Source organism: Aquila chrysaetos, chromosome 1 (genome assembly GCF_900496995.4).
Source record: "Aquila chrysaetos chrysaetos chromosome 1, bAquChr1.4, whole genome shotgun sequence".
Taxonomy (NCBI): domain Eukaryota; kingdom Metazoa; phylum Chordata; class Aves; order Accipitriformes; family Accipitridae; genus Aquila; species Aquila chrysaetos.
In genome coordinates, this window is record NC_044004.1 from 33,766,016 (window position 1) to 33,786,102 (window position 20,087).

The 20,087-nt window shown below is 39.6% G+C and overlaps 1 protein-coding gene across 1 annotated transcript in view; it reads right to left on the bottom strand.

The window, feature by feature from the left end:
- MTMR7 (myotubularin related protein 7) overlaps positions 1 to 20,087 on the bottom strand; it is a 41,649-nt gene that overhangs the window by 6,407 nt on the left and 15,155 nt on the right. The window contains 6 exon segments of the mRNA XM_030016462.2: positions 210 to 410; positions 2,126 to 2,175; positions 2,961 to 3,086; positions 5,070 to 5,179; positions 11,375 to 11,507; positions 17,115 to 17,249. Of these exon segments, the coding sequence (XP_029872322.1) occupies positions 210 to 410; positions 2,126 to 2,175; positions 2,961 to 3,086; positions 5,070 to 5,179; positions 11,375 to 11,507; positions 17,115 to 17,249 (755 nt within the window).

A 20,087-nucleotide genomic window follows, 5' to 3' on the forward strand; every position in this document is an offset into this window, starting at 1 on the left:
ATGGATTACACTCCCGGCAGAGCCACATTGCAGAGGATCAGCTTTTTTCGGTATTGATCTGTGTTGCCAGAGGATGACAGCCAAGAAGTCTACACTGCAGCACCTCGCGCCTTACAAAAGCACATACATGTAGGCTGGCAAATGTCTTGACTCCTCAACACACCACCTCCCACAGACCCCACGCGTAAATACACTACTAAAGTTCATACTTCAGCTCTTGTCGCTCCTTTGGGCTGTTACACAGGAAATTCCCGAACTGGCAAGAATAGATATGATGCTGTATGTGGATGAGGAATCTCTCATTGAATTCAAAGGCACAAGGAAACTGTTCCATTAATTGCCAAACACACTCGATGAACTGGTCAATAACAGGGGATATCTCCTTTGGATCTCCATCTAAATTGCCATACCTGAAACAAGACAAGATACTGTCAATTATAACCTGAAATCCTCTAGGAAAACAAAATTAACACTAATGAAAACAAACCCCTCACTTTTAGGGTGCAAGTTATATCATAGGCATTCATTTCTAAAATCTCAATTACTAGTATATTTTTTTACTTACAAAAATCATGCAAGATTCATGGACTAGAATGTAGACAGAATTTATCAAACACAAACAAAAAAACCCTCACCTTTTACAGGTGTCTTGTTGCCTTACAGCTACTAACAGTTGGCTGCTGCAGAGCCATGTTTTAATGCTATTAATATAAAGTTATACCACAGTAACATAAGTCATCATAAGAATGACTGCAATGACTCAATGATGAAAATATATCTATCTTAGACAGTTGCTTAATGGCAGACCATTCCCAAAACCAGAAAACTGAGCAGAACAGAATAACCTTGACAGAAAACAGTTTAAAGCTGCCCTCTCTTGGTGAACTTTTTAGAAAGTGGGAAGTGTTTACAGGCTACTGTAACTGTCAAGTGAACACGAAACTTTCTGTTTATAAAAATGTCTCTTGGAACCACTTGCAATGAAGAAAAGGAGCCTGAAAATACAAAAAACAGAAGTAAAAAATATTTTATAAGTCTACATGATAGGAAGAAGCATTTTCAATCAATTATTCTGCTTGTGTAGTGTGTGTGTGTGTATATATGTGTGCATATATATGTATGTGCATATATATATATATATATGCCAACAGAGTGGAATTCCATAAATATCTAAAATTCAAACTTCTAATTCTACTATTATTATGCATGAAAGAAAATATAGCAATATTGTACTGCAAACCAAAGCTATCAGTGGTGATTAAATTTCATAGTATCTTTCACCACTGATCATAGTAGACATCTGAAGTATCGTATTAAATGTAGTAATTCCTGCTGGAATTTCACAGGTGGTGTGGAGCTGCTCAGATTTCCTGAAAGTTTTGTTGTGTTTTTTTGAAACTAGAACAAATTTATATTCAAATTAAGCAATATAATGTAACTAAACTCCAATATAAAAAATGCGTTTTTTATTTGTACAGAAACTAAAAGGAAATACGAGAAAGAAAGAAAATGTGGGTATTTATCCATGTTTAAATATGTAAAGTCTTCAAACATTTTCGTTACATTATAGCATTTACATAATGAATGTACAAAATAACTTGTCCAAATAGATGACTTTCTGCTTCACTTTACCTGACGTTTCTGAACAAATCCTACTGTTTTCGTTAGAACAGTGTAATAGGAAGAGTATATTTTACGTAATAGATAACTCACAGGCATGCCTAAGATTAAGTACTGTCCTGGAAGACGTAGACTTTGCTGAACAGGGACTTAGCTAGGGAGTCTTGGCACTAGTGAAGATCTGCTGGAGTCCAAAGGGATATTGCAAGCCACATACATGCTATTTTTCTCTCACATGGACCTCTCAATGCTTGTAGCAACTGCAAGACCAGAACTCAGGGTTCCCAATAGCAGTCTTGGAGTGCATATATAAGAAAAGACTGATATGAAAATATTTCACTCTGACTTTTCCAGGTGGCTAAATATAGTAAGAGAAAAGGGTACGGCAGTTTCCTGAGGGTATTCTGTTGATATGATTTGTAAGGCAACAAGGCAGTAAAATTGGAATGGCAGCGGGTACTGACTGCATAAAAACATATATAGAAAAACCTTAGCACCACCTTACCTGTGGTTAAATTTGTGACCAAAGGAAACCCAGTCTTTTTCAATTAACACCTAAAATGAGAATATTGCATTCAGTGTTGTGGAGCACAGCTGATACATGTTGAAGCAGGCAGAAGAGTGGTGTGAAAAAGCAGTATTGGAATCCCAGTTAATTCTTAGGATGAGCAGAAAAGTGACAAGCAAGAATGATGTAAGCCAGCAGTATTAGAATCCCAGATAAATTTTAGGGTAAGCAGAGAAATAATGTGCGATGAGCACTGCTGCCAGCTCAGGAGAAAGTAGCACTCTTCATGGATGCAGACAGGATGCTGGTATTTCAGCACAATTTCAATTAGCTTGATTAATCATTTTCTAAAACAGAACCTAAAAACATTTCAAACATCTTTTTGACATGTGACCAGTAACTTGATAAGCATTCCTAGATGCTTTACCAGTACTGATTTGCTTGGGAAAGGAACAGATTTTCAACATAGCTGCTCATTGCAATCTAATGTCTAGGGAGCACACACTTCTGACACTCAAAACTTCACTGATCCCTGAAAATGAATACAAATTCTTGCTTGCACGAAAGCTCCTTCGGCTGCGAGAAACTTTCTTGCTCAAGATTAGGAAAAAAAAAATGGGTGCCCAACTGATCCCCACCTTTGATAACATTTCAAACAGAAACTGAGAGACTGTAACTTGGACAGATAAAAACCTTCCTTCCTACTTAAAAAAAAAAAGAAAGAAAGAAAAAGGTATATTTAAGGAAAGTTTATCTTCCATTAAAACCAAAGATATTAATCTTAAATGATGCCATAATACTTCATTTACTCTGTGAAAGAGAACCTGCTTACCATGAAACCCTTCATAGTTCTGTAATATGGATCCAATAGAAGGCTCGCTACAGAGCAAACCTGGGCTGTCCTATCCCAGCCATCAGAGCAGTGAACAAGCACACTCACACCTTCCTCAGCCACAGCCTAAGGATACAGAAAAAGTCAGAAATTTCACAAGCAGGGAGAAAGGCAATGGTAAGAGAGGAACAGTGAGACAGCACAATATAGTGAGTATTAATTTGGGAACTGGGAAACCTTGTTAATTTTTTATTCTGCCAGAGTTCTTGAATTATGTTGAGTGCTATTCCTCTCATTTGAAAAGTCTTTATCTCATCCCATCCCATGCAATATGGTGGTTGCAGCATCCCCTGTTTATGGTGTTCCACTGCAGGAGGATGTGGGATCTGTTTCAATTAAAATACATCAAAATGTCAGAGCGGACAACTACCTAAAGCAGATTCAGATGCAGTTAATGCTCTAACTCATGTATCAGCAACAGAACAGCTATGCTAGCAATATGACCCTTAATTTCTCATCTTGATGGTAATGTCAATAATGGCAAGGTCTGCTTCTGATGACAGCACTAGTGTGGATATTATTACAGCACACTGGCCTGCACACTGATGTCATACTTCAAAAGGTTTGTGGGGAAGCCTGTGGTAGTAGTAAACTTCCAGATCTGATAAGCACAATTCTATCAGTATCTTTAATGTAAATAACTGGGGAAAGAGGATCCCATTTTATACATAAAGACATAAAGAAGAGATCATACTAAGTTCTCCAAAGTCTGATGTTGCATTATTTTCATAACCTGAGGGTTTTTTTTTTTTAAATTCTAAGCTGTTTGGCCTTTGTCATTTCTAAAGAGAACTAAATTTAGAAGGTAGAGAAATAAAATAGGTTAGGAAAGATACTGCTTAGAAAAACAAACATTTAAGTTAAGTTTGGGCTTAATAGGGAACGAGGAATAATAATAAATTATCTATGTTTATCTCAAGAGACAGGAAAATTCTACCAAAATAGAACCCCTGTGGGCAGGAGACCAACAACCGAGAACTGGGAACCGTACAAATTAAGAACGGGTCAAAATGCATGTCTGAGGAGGCACGAGGCTAGCAAGCACATGAACAAAGGATAAATTTTTCTGGACAGTATTTTAAGACTAGCCACTGGGGAAAAGTTGGCAAGAGCTAATGTAAATGACCTGATTTCTATAAGCTAATGAAAGCTAGTAGGGCTGGGAGAAATAATAACATATGCATTTATCCTGCAGCTGCTGTTCAGGTAAGAAACTACAGTTGCCCGCTGAGCAGGAAGAAGCAAAGCAAGAGAAACAAGCAGTTACTGAGGAGGGAAACCCATGGGGTTTTATCCATATAGTCATATGTAGCAGGTCATGTGAATAAAATGGCCTATAAGAAATGGTAATAATAATCTCAAAAATAAGAATTGAAACGGTAAAAGGCTGAGCACAAGGAAGGAGGTAATAAAACTACTGTTGGTAGGTGACAAATATCTGCGCTACTTTGGGTGGGATTAGGAGAAATAATTTCTTAACAAAGCCAACAACTGTTTTCTGAAACAGTTCCTAATATGTAAGAGTACAAGCTGCTAGAGTTCGGCCACAGTAATACGTAGGAGTTGGTTTAGGAGATGAATTTAGTTGATCGCTAAATAACTCAGAGGATATAACACAGTAGCTAATACTTCTATATTACAACCACCATGCGAAGAAGTAGTGCTCAAGCAGAAACCTTCAACAAAGAAAATGTTTATAAACTAGTGGTGGAGGCAGGGGAAATAGGGACAGAAACAGTGACAATCACTGCTGGGGAGTAAAGTAAGGACATTCAAATACCTGGCATAACAAGATACAGACTAGTAGAGGCTTTAGTACATTTGAATTCTGCAGTGGAAAGAACACAAACTTTTTTTTACCATATTAGCAAAATGTCCACACAACAGCACCTAAGAGTTGTCTCTCCTCATATATGAAGCATTGCAAGATGTGTTTTTTTCAGATACAACATCACTGAGGATAACAGAAGTTACCCACAAGCAGAGACTTTGGTCCTCACTTTCTGTATCTGGTTAGTCCAAGTTATGTTCTCATTTTACACACTTTACCTTTGCAATAAAAATGCCAGCATCCATAATGGCTTTGATATGCTTCAGCCAGCCAGAATTTTCTAGGCCCCAGAGAAAGTCACTCATTGAAGGCGATTTCAGCTCACAAACTGCAAAATAAGCTACATCTTAAATGTACAGTAATTATAGTCCCTTAAGCTTTCACTGACTCTTCAACCTAAGAGTGGTCTCTTCAGATATCCCCTGTGTAAAAACATTAACCTCTTGAAAAGAATGGCTACTTCACAGTCAAACTTTACCATTGAAATAAAGGATATATTTAAGAAATGGGACTAGGTCAAATTTCACCCAATATGTTGACTGAAGTTAAAAAGAGAAGCTGTTACAAAGCCTGTTGCAAACAGTTTACTGAATACATCCTTCTGTGCAGCACAGATTTTCCAAGATTGTGTTGGGAGGGAAGTTTTCAAACCCCTGAGAGGGGATCATGTATTTAATAATGAGGGCTTGGAAACACAAAGCATATGATTTCTGCTGTTAGAGAGGCAGCCAGCCATGTAAATGGTGCCACAGCCTCCTATTCCCAGCCACATTTGCTGAGGAAGCTCTGTAAGAGCAGGCCCACCAAACCCAGCTTTCAAAATCACCGCAGGTGATGGTGTTTGAGTTAAAGCAATTCACTCAACAGTTCTCGGTCCCTGAATGAAACCTTATTAAAACTTCACTTGTAGCCAGAAAATATTCTGATGGCAAGGAAAAGCCATAATTCATTGTCCTGGTTTCAGCTGGGATAGAGTTAATTTTCTTTCTAGTAGCTGGTATAGTGTTACATTTTGGATTTAGTACCAGAATAATGTTGATAATGTAAACTGATGTCTTCAGTTGTTTCTAAGTAGTGTTTAGACAAAGTCAAGGATTTTTCAGCTTCTCATGCCCAGCCAGCAAGAAGGCTGGAGAGGCACAAGAAATTTGGAGGGTACACCGCCAGGACAGCTGACCCAAACTGGCCAAAGGAATGTTCCATACCATGTGATGTCATGCCCAGTATATAAACTGGGGCGAGTGGGGCTGGGGGGATCACTGCTCGGGAACTAACTGGGCATTGGTCAGCGAGTGGTGAGCAATTGCATTGTGCATATTATCATTTTATTATTGTTATTCTTCTTATTATTATTTTCTTCCATTCTGTCCTATTAAACTGTTCTTATCTCAACCCACGAGTTTTACTTTTTTCCCCTGTTTGTCTCCCCCATCCCACTGGGTGTGGGGGGGGGGAAGTGAGCAAGCAGCTGCATGGTGCTTAGTTGCTGCCTGGGGTTAAACCATGACATTCATCAAGTGAAATATTTTCCTGAAAACTTTCCAAGCTTTATGCCATGCTTAAAGAAAAAAAAAAAAAAAAAACCCTCCCAGTTTCTACAACATTAAGTTTCTATCCTGCTATATCCAAGTGTTTATTTTTTAATATTACAGAGTTCGTGACATCAGAAGAAAAAAAAGGCAATCAGAATCTAATTCAGATACCTCAATCCAGCAGCAAACAAATACTCAACAATACTTGGCACAATCTATTTTCAACAGTGAGATACTAAATTCACCCCACAAATAGACTACACATTTATTTTTATCCATATAGAATTATACTATCTTTTAAGGAAAAAGATATTAACCAGTGAAATTCATTTAAGGAATACAGTAAAAAAATGCCATGTTTTTTACTGAATTAATGTATGATCTGTGAATTTATAATGTCTTCATAGGTCTCTTGTCCTCTGGAAATCTTCTAAAAGACTCAGATAATTACGGCCATTATGACCAGTGGCAAAACTTTAGTTTCCTTTGGTGTAATTGGAATTTAATTTTACAAACCGAAGTCAGAGTTTATATCACATCTGAATGTATCTGACTCTCTTAACTCCATTTAATTCAGAGGCAAAATAGCCTAATGTGTCCATACAAAGTCGTGCAATCTTTGTACATAGGGCCTCTTCCAGATGGTTATTTTAAAAGTCATTTTTGAAGGATATTTATAAAAATGCATAGATAGCAGCACTGAAAGCAAACAGCTTTTCACATGATTAATGCTCCTGTGCAGATGGAAGCATGACCAATTAGTAGCTGAATTCTGGCTGAAGCTGCTGTCTCTGTTTACAAAAGCCCAAGGTAAGGCTGAAATAGTGCTTTGCTCTTTCCCACTACCAAATCAGAGTCAATATTTACCGACCACTTCACTGAGCAAAGTTCAGGCTGTCCTAAAGGCATACACTGTATATTTCACATGATTTTGGCTGCTGATCTGTACCTTAATACTGAGTTCAATTATGAATTCTATTATGAAGCTTATCTTAATGGGCAAAGGCGTTTCCATCTCAGCAGAACAGGTACCAAAATCGTGGAGAAATAAGACCTGCTGCGCTCGCTGGGGGAGCACAGGAAAATCAAGAGCCCCTGGGCAGAGCTCATAGCACTCCAGTGGTGCTCCCTTCCCGGGGAGAGGAGGAAGAAACAGTACACAGGGTGGAAACTGCCTCTTCCACCAGCGAAACTACCACGGGGGGTTGCTGGACCAGTTCCCCCATTTCTGGCAGGATGGCCATGGGTAGAGGAAGGAGTAAATGCGGTGGGCCAAACCCTCAGGCTCTCTTGCTAGCTGATCTGTTACCGAAGTCCAAGGATCAGAGGGTGCTCTTACATCAGCAGCTACCGCTCCTGGTATGAGGGGAGGAGAAGCTCATATCTGCTGTTTAAATACAGACAGGGAGCGTGTGGGGTTATCGTCTCAAAGCACAACAAGTGGGGGTCAAGTCTTGGTTGGCCCCTGGATGTACGGCAAAGCTTACCCCACCACAAACACCAAACAGCAGCCTCAGTCAGCCCTTCAATCTTTACTGAGAAAAGTCCTTGTGCAACGTTTCCTTCTAATATTAAAAATTATCTCAAGGAGGTTGTGCGCAGGATCAAAATTATTACAGGGATCTCCACATACCCCTCTCTTTAAATGAAAAAAAAAATCAATACTATACTAAAGCAATATGAGGCAGCGGAGACAAAAGTAAAACAATTTTTTTTTTTTCTGGAAGGAAACTCCAGCATGTTGAAATGCTTTTTACTTCCAGAGGACTGTCAAATCTCAACTTTTTTTGCATATTCTGAAAAAATTCTCATTATCCTACAAATATAATTATCTTACAGTGCTGATACATTTTGCCAAAAATTAACATTATACAAGAGTAAACACATGTTAAAGATAAAGTTGCTAGAATTAAAGTCAGTAAAATCACAAAGCTGAAACCAATTTTTTTTACCTATTCAAATACATTATTGACATTATTATAAGTATAAATTCATTTCTTCAGCTTTTTCCTAAAGAAACATCATTGAAATGAACATAGAATCATACAATAGAATCATAGAATCATTTAGGTTGGAAAAGACCTTCAAGATCATTGAGTCCAACCATTAACCATGCCCACTAAACCATGTCCTGAAGTACCCTGTCCACTCACTTTTTGAATATCTCCAGGGATGGTGACTCAACCACTTCCCTGGGTAGCCCATTCCAATGTTTGACAACCCCCTCAGTAAAGAAATTTTTCCTAATATCTAACCTAAATCTCCCTTGCCTCAACTTGAGGTCATTTTCTCTTGTCCTGCCTCCAGCCACCTGACAGAAGAGACCAGCACCCACCTCACTACAAACCCCCTTCAGGTAGTTGTAGAGAGCGATAAGGTCTCCCCTCAGCCTCCTCTTCTCCAGACTAAACAACCCCAGTTCCCTCAGCCGCTCCTCATAAGACTTGTGCTCCAGGCCCCTCACCAACTTGGTTGCCCTTCTCTGGACATGCTCCAGCAATCCAATGTCTTTCCTGTAGTGAGGGGCCCAAAACTGCACACAGTACTCGAGGTGCGGCCTCACCAGTGCTGAGTACAGGGGAACAATCACCTCCCTGCTCCTGCTGAACACACTATTTCTGATGCAGGTCAGGATGGCCAGCATGGCGCTGGCCTTCTTGCCCACCTGGGCACACTGCTGGCTCATATTCAGCCGGCTGTTGACCAGCACCCCCAGGTCTTTCTCTGCCGGGCAGCTTTCCAGCCGCTCTTCCCCAAGCCTGTAGCGCTGCATGGGGTTGCCGTGACCGAAGTGCAGGACCCAGCACTTGGCCTTGTTGAACTAATGTAAGTTCCTAATGTAAGTGCATTTTCCAGTGGGAAACTGAATAATCAATTTTTGTTCAAATTTTGTCACCATTGGAAGCTATTTAAAACTGTATATTGAAAATAATCTGCAGTCTCTCATGTGAAAAAGATCCTCCAACCTTCACTTCTGCTTAATTCCAGTAAGTTGAATAAAATTGCCCTTGCATTCCTGCAACACATCAGACCCATTATGTATTGATGTACTCTTTTTTCCATACGGTACACTTCCAAGCAGCAACACAGCACACATTAAACCAAAATCAGTTTTCATCAGCCTCATTCTTCTTTTCACAGGTTTTTATGTACCTTATAACATCTCACAGCGGATCATGAGCAGCAGATATATTTTGTAATGTTTGTAGTGTAGTGCAATGTTTTACCTTAAAGATTCACGTAGGCATGTTTAAGTACTCCTCGATAAAAATTTAAAGCCATATTAAATGTATGTTATCATCGTCTTTGACAGCCTTTTTGGTTCTGGTTCTCTTTGTATGTGCAAATCAGATAATAAATACCGTTTTAAAGGTCACCAGAGAAACAGATGAAGGGATACTGATAAAAATGGAAAAAAGATAAAAACTACACAGCACCTTACATGAGAAAATCCCTGCTTGTACACTGAAAGTCATAAGGTTAATTAAAAAAAAAAAAAAAGTACTTGAAAGCCTCAAGAGCTTGAAATCATAGATTTAACTTCTCTAATTTCTTATCCTATCAGCCAAGTCACTAAATATGAGGTTTCAACACAGCAAATATAAAACCTATGAAAAAAAGAGTTGTTTTGAGCATATGGCCTGTTTAAAAATAGATGCTAGGAAGGTATGCCACCCAAGCAGCCTGAGGTGTTAAATGCATTAGTAATTACCTTGTTACATGTCAGTTTGGGCCGTGGGGCTGTCTCATGAACCTTTGGCTCAAAAATAATACACAGTACTGTCCCATGCAGCCAGGCTGGTTGTTTACTTTTTTAACTTTGATGGTCTTAAGCTGAACAAATAAAGGGACAAGTTTATTCACCCAGTCTCTCTCCTAGCCAAACAAGACTTTGTAGTGAACTAAATATCCTTCTATTTTCCTTCCTGAGACCCTTAGACCAAGGAATTAAGTAAAAATAAGTCATGAAGAGAGAGACTGTTTAACCTGCATCACACTTTACTGCTGGTTTTCATAAACTGCTCTTATTTGAAAACAGAGCACAGGTCTCCTGTCACGGAAAATGTAAGCACTTCTTAGATCTAAAATTCACATTTGCATATAAATGATGGGAGACAGATGAAGAATAAAAGAGCATGGGCAGAGCATCAGGTCAAGAATAGCTGGATCAAGCTGATCCAGGAGGTGACAGAAGATGTTGATGATATACATGAAGTAAATACTGAGACTCTGTGGAGTGGAGTGAGCACTATTTACTATTTGCTTGTTAGAAATCAGCAAGCCGTTGAGGGTCAAGGATGGCTTATTTATTCTTACCCTTTTCCCAGAAGAACTCTAAACAGTAATGTACTCAAAATATTAAACGACAATACAGGTATGCTTGTTTATACACTGATAAGTATTTATAAAGTGATTACTATTAATTTCCATGGGATTATGAAAGTGCTGAATGGTTACACCCATTGACTGTGAGTTTCATAAATAAACCTGATGTGACATGCTCTATAGAGGGCATGAGTAAGTTTCTATTAAAATTCACAGTCTAAAATGCATGAGTACCTTATTGACCACATACAAAAATCAAACTATAAGTTTTCTGAGCTTAAAAAAAAAAATTCCTGTATTTTCCACTGGCATCAAAGTCAGCTATAAATGATTTCTTTTCATTATACCATCAAACTGTAAACTGCAAAAGAAGACGTAGTAGAAGTAAGGTGCATTGAAGTCAAATGAATTTTGTCATTAAAGTAAATGATATCTGGATTTCACCCATGAAACGAGGTGTTTGCACAGTTAGGAAATTGCCACTAGTTGCGATGATGCTCCATTGCACAAGCCCATTGGCTGGCAGGCAGCTGCATCCAGCTGCAACAGGCAAAGCTCTCTTTTCATACCCGTTTTCACTGCTGCTGATTTCAGCACAGTTATCCTGATTTGTGTGACAGAAGGATCAAATCTTTCCTCTAGTTTTCAATAAAGAAGTATATTACCTTCAAGCATTTTCTGCAGACTATTTCTCATGACATGGATGTTCTCAATGCCTATGAATTGAAACTTGATGTTGGAGTAGTTGTCTTCATTTTCATATCCCTTCCCTGCTGCTCTGTTTGCCATTGCATTGAGCTGAAAAAAATAGGGAAAATTGGATGAAAACCAGTAGCAAACAGATTCTTTTCAAAACAAAGCTTGTGGTCTACTGCAATAAACCAGAGTGATTTAAGTCAGGCACAAATAGGAAGCATTTATCACAGTGTCAACACAAGGGGTTAGGAATCGAGGACCTGTTCACAGCCTATTGCAGGGTGCTGGGTTGCTGAGGCTCTGACCTCTATTTCACACACTTTGAGTGAAACTTCATTAGTGAGGTCAGACACAAAAAACCCACAGCTTATGCAGGGTTCCTCTGCAAGAGCGTAAAGGTTTTAACCTGTTTTGAAAAGGCTACTCTGATTTTATTTTTGATCAGCGTTATGTTTACTAGCAGAGTATACCCAGGAGGTGGCAGTGTCTTATGTGCCACGCCGCTGTTTCATAGCCTGTGCTTACTGTAATCTTGCCCAAGTTATTGTGTGTTACTGCTCAAATCATCCAAAAGTTGATACACCTTACTTCTTTGAAGTTTGGAATAACGAAGAGAGAGTTGGAGTTTTTCCTGCATTTATAGTATCTTAGCTCTAGTTGTGTAAGACCACAAAAGATTTGAATTGACAAAATTACCGCAAATATTTTCATCTGCAATGCAGCGCTATCAAATATTTTGCTGTGCTTCAGCAAAAAAAAAAAATACATTCAACTGGAAGCTGTAGTTTTGTCTTTGAATCTCTTACTTCCTGGCATGGGAAAGTCACTAAATGCTACTTTAGTTCCATTTCCCAAAGTGTAAAATTAAGGGGTTTTAAAATGTTTATTTTTGCCCCTTTTGAGATTCTGGGGGGAAAACTACCTGCCAAGCTCCTTATGCCAAATTTTGATCTCTGGACTGAAAACTAGACCTGATAGAAATGAATTAAGTACTTTTACTTTATTACTCGACCTATTTTTTTTTTTATTTCCTGTAGCAAAATGTCATTGTCCAATAGAAAGAAATTGTCTTTTTGCATGAAGTCCCTGCTCTTCTGTGAAATGCTTGCTGTAAGGCTGGGGAGCCTTTGAACTTCCCAAGAAATATGAAGGCTACAGGAGTAACAAAGTGGCCCACATGGCAAAACCTCCATGCCTCCAAGCACAACTAACAGCTTCTGCTCAGGAAAGATTTAAGAATTAAGTAACAATGGATATTGCACATCCAGACTGGAGGGCACCAACAAGAGAGACCTTATGAGGCATCAGTTGGACAAAAAGTGACTGACTCATCTTCATTGCAGTGAGAGCTAATGCTCATGAAAAATCAAAACAAAGTCTCTCTTAGGCATTGCCTAGGGGACAAGAGGCTATGCAGATAACTCCGTTTCCACTTCATTTCCCGATATCGCAGGCAGTACTATTGATTTGCTGCTTCTGTGGTTGCTTCTGAAACTCACAGTAACGTACTTCAGTACTCAGCTAATGGTATCACGGGGTATACAAGAATGCGTCCCTTCCTGATCTCTTCCACCCCAAACACAAATACTCCCGATATTCAATTTTAATTTGAAGCTGTACGCATGCAATTGAGTAGGATTGATTGTTGCCAACTTACCTCCAACTAAGATGAACAAGTCTAGCATTTTTACTTCACATGTCAAAATAGGTTTCCATGGACCAAATCTAACCTCTTAGCTTTCAAAGGAAACAGCTAAAGACTAAAAGCTTTTTATGCCATTATAATTTCATTTTAGATGCATAAGAAAACAGGTGACACCACTTTTCAATTCTTTTATTCTGTCCAATTTAATATGTGAAGATAGGGGATTTTTTCCCATCTTCACACTTTCTAGTGCATCCATTCCCACAAGCAGAACTTGGCAATAGGAATACATAGTTACATTTGTGGACCACCATCAGGAATTGAAACATTGCATGAATTTCATGACACAGCAGAAGGAACCATACTCTAAGATAGGAACCTAGGCAAAAAACCAGCATTTTTCATTTACTCAAGTCTTGTGTAAAACTTCTTTTAACTTGTATTATGCAATTTAGGAAAAAGTGCAAGCGAAAAAAATTCTGGTCTATCAACCAGCAGTCTGCTGATGTTTTGACTATCAATGAACAATAAAAAAAAATTACAGCCTGTGAACAGCATGTCCTTTAAGGACAGAATCCTCAGTGTGACTTGCTAGAAAGATATAAATTATCTGTTGAATCCTAATCTTTCTCTTTTGAAGTAGACATGAGTGTTCTAGTATAAACAAAACGAAGCAGTCTCTCTCTGCAACAGCATATAGTTTCAGGAAGAAAGATCTGCGTGCATGAGTCTAAGCCACCACAAACCCCTGAAACCCTAAATGAAAATCTAGCCCCTAACTGACCTAATCCTCAGTACAATAAACGCTATTAACTGTCTCTGCAGCAGAGCAATTTTATCACAGAAATCCTTTCTTAAAAGACAGTGTGAAATAGCCCTCTTTAAAAGTAAATAAATATAAGGTTAAATTTGCAAGGCTTTCTGACAGTCATTTATTTTAAATATTGTCAGTTGCCAAACTTTGCAGCTGCCACAATATTTACTAACAAGTTTTCCACATCACCTACCAAAATTCCATCTGTTGCTCTTAAAGTGGTTGTTGTAAAGCTCTCTAAATTGTGCCTGTCCTCATTTAATCTCAGTGAATACAAGGATACAACCTCTAAAGGGAACAGACCTCACTTGCCAGATTTCCTGGCATCTTCTTTAATGTGGAGGATAATGGAGTCCTGTCTTGTTATAAAGAATTATAGAACTAATTTGTTTTACTCATAAACAGTAAGTTTATATTAGCTGCTTCTGTGAACACATAGAGGAAGGAGAAAATGAAGACAGACAGTAGCCTAAGGGAAGCTCTGCATATGGACATCCTGGTATATTTAAATGAAGTGGAATCAAAGCTTTCTTCCACAGCCAAATCTTTTGTTCTGAAGATTACCTAGCGCAGCAGGGGACAGCATATGAAGAGCACTTGGGAATGCTGATTTGAAGGGCCCATCAATATTCATAATCTTTGCAAGGAACCAGTTCTGATGAAACAAGAGGCAGGTAGTTTCTTAGCTTCCTAGAGCAACGGGAAACCTTGCATCAGACTCAATACTTTACATTTGTTAAAGGTTCCCTGAGGAATGCCAGGAACAGCTTGCACTGATACCATCACTTCCTACATGCTCTAGATTTATACATGCATTAGGAGGTACACAGCTGTAACAAGGCTGTATTTGGCACCTGGGATCACAGGAGCTTTAGTAAATCAATCCATTCTTGCAGTGCAGAGAGAAGTAGGAATCTGTGTATACAAACACATTTACATCAAAACCTTTTTCTCCAGAGAAGTTCAATGAAAACAAACAGTCTTTGTCTCCTGACTGGCTCCTGGAAATACACCTTCATTCGTGGCTGAGAGCGCCAGTTTCACTCTCTCCACTTAAAGTACAGGCTTTTTTCACTGCACACGGGAGGTGTCTCACCAAAGTCATTTACGAGAAAAGTTTACAGGATGGGACCTTCCTGTTAATACCTTGTAAAACATTATTAACAGCCAAGTCAGTAAGTCGTTGGTAATAAATGCCATCAATGAGCAATCTCCTTAATTAGGGAAGAGTACCAATATCATCAGCCAGGAAACATTACACTGTAACTATTTTTACATGGAGAAAACTGTTAAATGAGCTTTATTTAGGTAGCTAGGTCTGTACTTCCTATCTAAAGCTTGTTCTGAACACAGTGGTACCAATCCTTTCCTAGTGCTCATCACGATTCACTTGCTTCAGGACCACAAGTAACGTGGTACCATCCTTGTCTTCCCAATAAAAAAGAGGGAACTGAAGGTCGAAGTAGTCACCGAATTACAAAGCGCAATGAGACATGCCAAGGCCCTGATTTTCTGGCGACTGCCTCCCATTACAGCTGTGAGTGCTCAGCACTTTCCCACCAGCCCCCAGGTCTTCAGTCAATCATCAGCCAGACAGGTGCCTCGTTTCTGCTCCAGCTCTGCCAGGGTTGGCCGCCTTCGCTCCATTCCTCATGCTTCTCAGCTTTACCCACCTTGTCCTTTCAGGCTCTGTCTCCTGATCTCAGGATACTGAAAAAGCTTCCTTGTTCCTTTCCCTCAAGCCTTTGCTCTTGTTTTTCCTTTTCACGCGCTATAGCTCATCCTGTATCTACTAGGGATTTTGTGGAGATTTGCCCCTTTGGTTTCTTTGCTTCAGATGCTTTGGTAACTTCAACAGGGAAGCTACTGATGGTGTAAGAAAGAACATGTCCCTGCTTCCACCTCCAGGCACTGAAACCTATCTAGTCCTCATCACCTTGAGCTGTTTGCCTAGCATGCCAGTTTGGACACAAGGTTTTTTTAGCTTCCAACATCTTCTAGATCATTACTGAGTTTCTGTGTTTCTGCATAGAGTAATTTTTCCTAAAGCTTTTATCTTGGCCAAAGATATTGGTCAATTATAGAGACATGGCATCTGAGATCACTATTTACCATATTTCAGATTCCCTCTCAAAAACACAAAAGTGCTGGAGATATTGAAAGAAGGTCTCCTCAATTCTTGTAAGGTCAGTAAATGGTTGTCCCGGTTTCAGCTGGGATAGAGTTAATTTTCTTTCTAGTAGCTGGTATAATGTTACGTTTTGGATTTAGTACCAGAATAATGTTGATAACATAAACTGATGTTTTCAGTTGTTTCTAAGTAGTGTTTAGACAAAGTCAAGGATTTTTCAGCTTCTCATGCCCAGCCAGCAAAAAGGCTGGAGGGGCACAAAAAGTTGGGAGGGGACACAGCCAGGGCAGCTGACCCAAAGTGGCCAAAGGGGTATTGCATGCCATGTGACATCATGCCCAGTATATAAACTGGGGGGAGTTGGCCTGGTGGGGATTGCTGCTCAGGAACTAACTGGGCATCAGTCAGCGAGTGGTGAGCAATTGCATTGTGCATCACTTGTTTTTGTATATTCCAATTCTTTTATTATTATTACCATTTTATTATTGTTATTGTTATCATTATTATTGTCTTCCTTTCTGTTCTGTTAAACTGTTCTTATCTCAACCCATGAGTTTTACCTTTTTTTTTCTCTGATTCTCTCCCCCATCCCACTGCGTGTTGGGGAGTGAGTGAGCAGCTGCGTGGTGCTTAGTTGCTGCCTGGGGTTAAACCATGACAATGGTCCTTCTTTACCGTTATGCAGAGGTCATTGAAATTTTCCAACTTGCAGGAGATATCTTTCATAGAAAATTTTAGTATTAGCAGGCAGAGGTTTGCAGCATTGCAAACAGCTGTAAATAGTGTTTTATACTGGCAATTATTTTTCACTAGGCTTTTCAGTAATATAGTTACTGATAGCTCCTCTGTGTGTGGAAATAGTTACTATTACAAGTTATTTACTTTTTGTATCTGAACATTTTTTAAGAACAAAAAAGAGAAAAGCTCTGTGTAAACAAAAAAATTCTCTAACAGATAAAATGTGGGCAAGGTTCTTAGTTAAGACTCCCCTCATAAATCCTAATTTACCTGTGGAGTTACACAGGTGCAACTAAGAGCAGTCACTTAGGCTGTGCATCTTCTGTAATGTATTCAGACCACATTCAGTCTAGCTATATGCAAGAAATTTAATGTACTTACTTTGGGCCGAGTGTCAACAACGTATATGAAATCACTTCCTGGATTTGCTTTTCTAATGGCCTGGAGCATCTGTTCGTCCTCAAGGCATCGAGCACTAAAGCCAGATAAAGGCTGGCTGCTTCTACATATGGAGGCCTGCAGAAAAACAGAAAAACAGAAAAAATCAACATAGCTATTAAGCAGAAATTATTTAGCATTCAGAAGCATTTACAAAACCAGCTCATTAGGCGTTTGCATAGGTGTACAGTTACGTGGGAAGGGCAGAATGGTAAAATGAATTACATGTTTATAAATACCTTATTTTTAAAAAGGCAAGGAAATATTAATACACTACAACCCCATTGGCCCAAGTCTAGTCTTGAATCCAAGTTTTAGAGCTATTTTAAATATAGTATTTCCCTAATGTGGAATAACTCCTGAAAGGTGGTCTCTAGAGGATGTGATGAGAACAGCATTGCAATCACAAGAACACTGGTGTAATATAAAGAATGGGTCCTTTTGCACTGTCACTCACACTTACCAGTTATGATACCGATTACACCCAACTTACACCAATGCATGCTTTGCTAAACAGCCTGACACCATGAGTCCAGGAAACAAAAATGCGTAACATGCAGCTAGATCACTGATGGTGGTGTATTTTTAGCACAGCCTCTGGAGAAAGACCTTACTGCACGGGAAGTGGGTCAGGAAGCCTGACTCCTGGAGTACATTTATTAATCAGTGCTATTGAAGAAGGCAAGAGAGTTTCTCCATAGACCCATCAGGATCAGACCTCCAGATGAAACTGGGAAAGAAGGAACAGAATGTGAAATGGGTGTGCAGGGAAGTTTTTATTTCTGCTAGGCAGAGGGCAACTACATTTGTAGAGGGCAAGGGTCTAATAATACATGCACTTTCTAAGCACTGAACACATGCATGAAGAGAATCTGCCTGCTGAAGGTCATGACCCATGCAGACTGCCCTACAGATTATTTATTACTGTGAAAAAGGGCATGCTCTTTTTCAGCCAAGCCTTCGAACTGTCAGCAGTTAGTCAGTGAAACATGGATCTTTAATACAGAAACCCTGAATTGTGTGAGAGCCTGTTCATACTTTATTAATAGTATTTGAAAACAGATTATCAGTTATCTAGACTCCTGCCTGCTGATCAGCACACATTCCAGTGATTTAGTATATGCTTGTACTTCTTTTGCACAAAACAAAAGGTACATATGAGTATGTCCACAACCTGCCATTTTAATAGAAGGAAGATATTTTGCTCTCATCCACAGTGTACCATATACAAGGCAGATATAGACCTCAAGATTCAGGTTAAAGCTAGGGTGTGGATGAAGGTTAGGATTCAGGAAAGTATGGGCTAGAGCCCATTACATTATATCCTCCTGGGGGCCCAAAGGGCTAAGGGATGTGCTGGCACCAGCATGAGAGAATGGCTTGTCTGTCAAGTCAGCTTGGGGTTAAGATCATGTTTAGCCCCAACTTAAGAAAGAGCTGCACCACCAGTACTGCAAAACTAGGAAACTAAGCTGACCTAGTGACAATTAGATATCATAAGGAAGGAAGGATATTGTAAGGAAGCAATTCTTCACCGTGAGGGTGGTGAGGCACGGGAACAGGTTTGCCCAGCGAAGCTGTGGATGCCCCATCCCTGGAAGTGTTCCAGGCCAGGTTGGATGGGGCTTTGAGCAGCCCTGTCTAGTGGAAGGTGTCCCTGCCCATGGCAGGGGGGTTGGAACTGGGTGATCTTTAAGGTCCCTTCCAACCCAAATCATTCTATGATTCTATGATTCATAAGTGGGAATCATTACCCATGATATCCAGGAAAAGATCACTTCCTGCTGACCCAGACCAGCTGCTTAGGATGAGCACATATGCCTTTAAAATTTCTTGGGCTATGTTTAAGAGCAGGGCAAGAGGTGAAGTCATGCTTTGCTATTGCACAGGCTGAACAGATACTTCCAAAGATTGATCTTATCGTATTGATGCAGATCGTGTAAGACGCAGAGTAAGGTGTCACATCATCATTGAATTTGTCAGTACCAAAGAGCTATGGGAAAGTTCTGGATATGAAAGACTGAATGAGTGGCACCTGTCTCCCCTGCATGCAGCAGACCTCTTCCCAACCTGCTGTTACCATAGCTGTTCAATGTCTACCATCGCAAATCTTACCCCACTCCTGCCCATTACTCTGTTAGCTGGCAACTCATGCCAACCTGCAAACTCACAAGGAGGTATTTCCTCCAACATTCCCAACCCTTTTGCTAGCCCTTTGAACTGTGAAGGATCCAGGAGTAAACACAATAGTTAGATCCTGGTGGTCTGAACCTTAACCTGAACTCCAACCACAACAGGGAAAACATTTAGGCTGAAACCATGAAACTCGTCCAAACTGGATCACTATATATTGGAATCTAGCTGATCCCTGAGATGTTTTCTTTCACTGAGATTTGGAAACATCCAAGTGTTTTGAATCCTAGATATCTATATGTGGACTCAGTCGATTATGCAAAGTGGTTAACTTTGAAAATTTTGGCCCTAATGAAATATTAAAGTTAATATGCAATTTATGCAGAGGCTGTATTTACTATTTAAAATCATCCTATCCTCCTGTTTTGTTCTCAAATTCATAGATCTTTTTGGAAGCAGAATTCTGTTGAAATAAAGGTAAAGAAGGAGTCAAAATAATGTCTCATTCCTTCCTTCTGAAGCTTAAACCTATAAAAAAGGCCACTGTAAAGTTAAGATTTCCATGGATATGGTAGCTTATGATTTCTGCTTGTGACATCCTGTGGAAATATCTCCCATCCTGCATGGTGAACCCTGCAGATGCCCTGCAATTCCACACTAGCTCTGCCTCCTGGGAAGTCCTGGCCATCCCCCAGCACTAGGGAAGACCTCTTGATGCAGTTGCCAGTCTGGGACTGAAACAGGAGGAGGGAGATATTAGACACAGATCCCTTGTGAGTACAA